This window comes from Impatiens glandulifera, chromosome 8 (genome assembly GCF_907164915.1).
Source record: "Impatiens glandulifera chromosome 8, dImpGla2.1, whole genome shotgun sequence".
NCBI lineage: Eukaryota > Viridiplantae > Streptophyta > Magnoliopsida > Ericales > Balsaminaceae > Impatiens > Impatiens glandulifera.
Window position 1 is genome coordinate 9,982,489 of NC_061869.1, and position 6,000 is coordinate 9,988,488.

Below are 6,000 nucleotides of genomic sequence, written 5' to 3' on the forward strand. Positions count from 1 at the left end.
TCTTCTTCTTTTATTTATTTATTAATTAATTGTAATAATTCAAATTTTAATAACATGTACACTATCTGGCCACACTAACTAAATTAATAAACAATTTTTTTTATTAAAGTTTAAATGATAAAATATAATATATATATATATATATATATATATATATATAAATTTGATCAATTTTTATTTAAAAAAATATATATTTTATCCAAGGTATAAACAAAATCTACAAATTTGAATCGGTCAAGTAATTAATAGTTGTGTATGAAAATATTAAAAAATGACTAGACTCATTTTTATTTCTTGGACGGTGGTAATTATTTTCTCCACTTCTACTATTATTGTTAATTATTTTTTTAATACTTACATATGCTAATTATTTTATCACTTATATTATTTATAATTATTTTATTAAATTATAAATAATTGATTTAACCAACCTAATATATATTTTTGATATTCTATATTAATTATTTTTTTAACCCATAAAAATAAGCTAAATAAGAGTAATTTAAAAAAATAAAATATCACGAGTTCTATTTATATTTATACCATTTTCATGGTTAGAGTGAATGGAATGATTATGTGTTAAGTTATCTTAATTTCTTTTTTACAAATATGTCTAGGAGTTTAAATTTGACAAATATGTTTAATATTGTTTTTATATATTTGACTTTTCTTTTTTCAACCAATAGCTACACCCATATTAGGTGTGATTTTTTTTTTTTCTTTCTATTACTTTTTTTTCTTTCTAGTGAGTACTATAATACTAAGTTGATAACTATTTGTCTTTCCCTTTGACTATTTTATGCTTTCCTCCAATGGCACAACAAAATGTATGAGACCTACAAACCTATAATTGTGACTCCATAGTCCTACCTATTTGAAATACATAGATAAGTTGAGTTTGAGAAAAAGAATCTTTATTTGTTTTTTTGTATGGGAAGAAGTATATTCTAAAACATAACTTAATTAATATACACAAATTCATTTATTTAACAACATTTAACATTTAAACCCACCAAATATTGTATTTCAAAATATGTCCCACCAAGACTTACAACCAAAATACTTTTTTTTTTCATTAGTCCAAGAATTGAAGGAAAATTTCGATTTTTAATTTAATAATTAATAATAAATAAATTTTAAAATTCTTAGGCAATATGTAATACCTTACAAAAATAAATAAATTAAAATGGTGTAGTAGATTTGTAACGAAGCCGAATAGTCTTTGAGCATCGATTATCAGATGTAAGTATGATCAAATTGGTCTGGTTGGTTCACAAAAATGTTTAATTATTTAGCGGGTGTAGTATTTTGAAAGAAATTTATTTTATGTGGAAAAATTTCGTGAGTAATTCAGATTCATTGTAAGTCAATTTTTTTGGGACGACATTTAATGTAGTGTCAAAAGTCTAATTACGATATATCTTGAGCTATATTTCATTGCTATAGGTAAAAACACCAACATTAATAACATGTTTGATCATCAAGTATAGTGGTTTCACTAGCTGAATTAAATATACAAGTAGATTAAACATTATGAAGAGTTTTCCCGATCATAATAGAGTTTTATTTTTGGTAAGATGCAATTAAGTGTCCTCATCTAACCAAGACATTATGCATTGTCAAAATATGAATAGTTTCATTTGGGTGATTAGTACAATTTGTTCGCTAAGATGAATTCATATGATTTTTGTTGGAAGAAATTTTAAGAGTAAAAAATTTCATCTAAAATTGCGTGCTTTGATGGAGCGTTATTCACGATGGAATTCTTACTGATTATATGTGTATGAATATTGTATTATGTTAAGTCGTTGTCGTATGTGTAACAATGAAGTTGAATCGACAACTCACTTACTTTTGCATTGTCGTGGAATGAGTAGTATTTGAAGGCTTTTGTGGAGTATTACTGAGATTAATTAGGTGATGCCCGAGTATTTGGATAGTTGTTGATAAATTTGGATTGATTCGACTGATATGATAGACTTAAATATTTGGGTTATTATCCCATTTATTTTCTGGTGGTTTACCTAATTTGAGAGAAATTGTCAAATTTTAATATTTGTAATCGTTTGATTCGTATCACTCATAATATTATTATTATGTCATTTTTTAAAGTTCATTTTGAAAGTCGATAGATTCGGTCGATTTATTTTTTTATAACTTACGAGTTCGAGTTCGATAACCTATTGAACAACATAGTTGTATTTTTTCATATCATTATTTGTCATTGTGTATAAACAATTTTTAATCTACCTTTATTATTTTAAAAAATAAAATATCTTACAAAACTAATAATAATTTAAATTCATTAAAAAAGTGAGAACAAATTCAAAAGTTTAATAAAACTATAGTTAGACTAAATATTTATCTGCACGGTGCATGTCTATTGATTTGAACAATTATTTATTTTTTGGTTTTTTACTGTTTTTTATTTTAAATTTATTTAACCCGAATATTCTTGAATACATATTTTACACAACTTTTTCAAGTAAGAACGACGGTATACCCGATTTAATTTGAGACAAACTAATCTCTTTTATTTATCATATTACTTAATTTATTAAAAATATATTAAAATATTTTTTACTTTAAATTATAATTTTATTATTATATATTAATATCTTTTAAATATTTTTATTAAAAATATCTCTACTTCACAAAATTATCATCAAATCATTAATTATATTTCTCTCTCCAAATTTTTTAAACTCCAACATCTAAGATAGACATATTGATTAGTTATAAAATAATTTTGCAAGTTGAAAAATTTATTTATTAAAATAAAATACTTTTAGAACATTTTATTGCATTAACTCATAGTAAAAATTAAACCCAAATTAACCCTAATAAAATAATATATAACTAGTCCGGCTTGGGCCGGTCTACATCCAAAAGTTTTGAGGCGATTGTTTCAATAATTCATTGTTCAACCATTCTTAAAACTACAATGAAATGGAAGGCCCTTTAAAAGCTGTAGTTTTTGTGAGGAACTTTTCTAAGTTTACATTTAAAGTAGTACAAACCTTAGGATTATTCGAAATCATTACAATACAAGGTCAAATATTTTCGGTAAGTTTCTTTTGTTTGCGCTATTTTCATTTAAAAAGTACAAAAATCGACAAGATGCATGTTGTTTGATTTTTGAACCGTCTTAAGTAAGGTGAATGTTGTTTAATTTATACCTGCTAATAGCCAATATTATATATAGAGCGACGGTTGAGTTATTCGTTAATATTGAACCAAAATATAATGAGAAAAATAGCTACATTCATAAGTGTTTCTATAACTTCAGTCACTAGTCCTTTCTAGTCGTCACGGTATATTGCTTTTGACACTCGATAAATATTTATTAAAATTGTTTTTTCTTGGGTCAATAGCGACGAGAAAGAAATCCCCGATGTTTTTGCACCTTTTATATCAGTGAATGTGTCCGTTACTTTGATTAAAATCTAATAATTTAGATATGTTTTTCGTTTCTTCCAAGTTAACATACAAATGGATAAAAAACTATTTAATGCTGCATGGGCGGGAGACATTGTTGCCCTAAGGAAACTAACAAAAGAAGATCCCCGAATTCTTCACTCATCGTCATTAGTAGGAGGAGACAACCCGTTACACATTGCTTGCATGGCAGGTCACCGTCATTTTGCGAAAGAAATGATAAAATTGAAGAAAAATATAGCGGAGGAACTAAATGAAGACGGTTTGAGCCCTCTTCACATTGCTGCCTCCAATGGAGACTTGGAGATCGTGAAGGAACTCCTAAATATCGAGGAGGGAGCAATATTGTGTAAGGTGAAAGGGAGAGAAGGACAAATCCCTCTTCATTGTGCGGTTATTAAAGGAAGATTTGATGTGATCAAGGAGTTGGTGACGGTTGATCCTCGATCTGTAGCTGAGGCTACAGCTCGAGATGAGACTGTTCTCCACCTAGCCGTAAAGAATAACCAATTCAAGACTTTACAGTTTTTGGTGGGACATCTCAACGGGATGAACATGAATAATCTATTAAAAAATCAAGACGATCAAGGAAATACCATTTTACATCTTGCCATTTTCAAGAAACAATATGAGGTAGTCTCTTATATTTTTGTTTACAATGAAACTTGTCTAGATAAAAAGAAATGCACTTTTCTTTTGTGTGTATTCAATTATTTGAGGTGAGTCCATGCATGCATGCATGCAGGTGATAAATTTCTTGCTTTGCAAGGATGAAAACTCTGAAGTTATGGTGGATGTGAATGCAATGAATTTGAATGGTCAAACACCTCTTGATGTTTTACTCATGCACAATGAAATTGGTGACAACAAGTATGATAAAAGAATGGAGGATATCCTACTACAAGCTGGAGCTAAAAAAGGTTCAAATCAATCGTCGACCATAGAACAACTACCTTCTGCACATGTTGAAACCGAGTCTCAAACCGAGCTCTCGGGCGAGGACATCTTATGGTACACTTATTTCAAGTACAAAGAAGGAAGGGACTCCCCCGGAGATGTTCGCAATTGTCTTCTAGTCATTGTTGCCCTAATCACCACCGCTACTTACCAAGCTATTTTAAGCCCTCCTGGTGATGCATGGAAAGACAGCTCATTTGGAAACGGGAAGCCATATATTGCTGGTCGACCAATAATGCAAACCTATAGTCCTGTTTTGTATGGCTTTTTTCTCTACTTCAATACGACAGGATTCTGTGCTTCTGTGTACATGATATATTTGTTGACGGGAGGATTTCCTTTGAAGTTTGAGTTGAATGCCGCGTTGGGTGCTATTGTGATAACTTACGAGATCGCCATTGCTGCTTTCACGCCCAAAGGAGCCGCGCCAACCGTGTTCTTAGTCTTCTCCATGATAATGCCAATCGCGATGCCTTATGCGATTGGATTTTATAGAGCATTCTTTACCGCTTGTGGGATTAGGTACATGGGCGAGCCAAGTCCATAATATTTAATCTAGTTCTTGTTATCATATCCTAAGTTTCATTCTTGTTTAATTCATTGTCTTTCAATTTCTTTATTGTTGATGTTGAATAAAAGTGTGACAATAATTGTTTTCAAAACTATTAAAGAATTGTTTCTTTAAATTGAAATTTGAAGTAAATTATGTTTCAATATAATTAGGGTGATATTTGCGCGATATATGTTTATGTTAATACTATCTTTGTTTTATTTTTTATAAGATAGTCGTATGCTTGTCTCATATTATTTGTATTAACAATTATTAATAAGATTTTTCTAATAATAATATTATTATATATGGATCAACAATATGTAAAAATATATCAGTACATGTCATGTAAAATGATTTATGATAAAAGAATACACTCGTTCAACCCAAACGACCGGGTAAATTAATATATATATTTGTTATATAATGTATATATTTTAAATAGAAATAGATAAAGGTTATGTATATATGGTGCAAATTCTAAGGTTTTGATTTTTTTTTTATTGCATTTATCCAATTAATCGCTAAGGTAACAACTAAATGGTGCAAATTCTATAAAAAAATTAACAGTTTAAGTTATGAATAATTTGTTAGCAACTCAAATAAAAGGTGCACATTAATTTTCACACAAACCTTTTATGAACGTAGTTAATATCCAAATGAAGTTTGTACGTTAATTTCTCCGTCTTTACATGGTTTGTCTTGATATTTGTCGTTTTAGTCCGCTTCACAAGCTCATCAATTAATTCTGCCCAAACATCCGAATTATGCTTCATGATAAAGTTTTCCGTAGTATCAAGTATGCCCGCTACCATCATTCGTGCTATAAATTCATTCTTCTTCGCTTGCACGTGACATTTCTTCCTCATTTTTTTTTCTATCACCCATATGTTTTACTAGTGATAACTACATCATCTTTAATCTTTAGAGTCCCCAATAATGACGGTCATATGATGTTGTTCTGTTACAGTCTCTAAATTTCTGGCCCACAACGCTCTTTCGCTCGTCTACATAGACTTCCAACTTCAAAGACTATATTAATGATTGGTCCGGTG

The 6,000-nt window shown here is 29.1% G+C and overlaps 1 protein-coding gene across 1 annotated transcript; it reads left to right on the forward strand.

Moving 5' to 3' along the window:
- Positions 1-3,492: 3,492 nt before the first annotated feature.
- LOC124912940 (ankyrin repeat-containing protein BDA1-like) lies at positions 3,493-4,942 on the forward strand. Its single transcript, XM_047453573.1, has 2 exons — positions 3,493-4,071; positions 4,184-4,942. The coding sequence occupies exons 1-2, from the start codon at positions 3,493-3,495 to the stop codon at positions 4,940-4,942; spliced, it is 1,338 nt and encodes a 445-aa protein (XP_047309529.1).
- Positions 4,943-6,000: the final 1,058 nt, after the last annotated feature.

What these genes read in the sequence shown, in the direction of transcription:
- LOC124912940 (XM_047453573.1), top strand. Translation starts at nt 3,493, where the DNA reads ATGGATAAAAAACTATTTAATGCTGCATGGGCGGGAGACATTGTTGCC. An exon ending in TTTTCAAGAAACAATATGAG is followed by an intron (nt 4,072 to 4,183) that starts GTAGTCTCTTAT and finishes GCATGCATGCAG; the next exon opens with GTGATAAATTTCTTGCTTTG.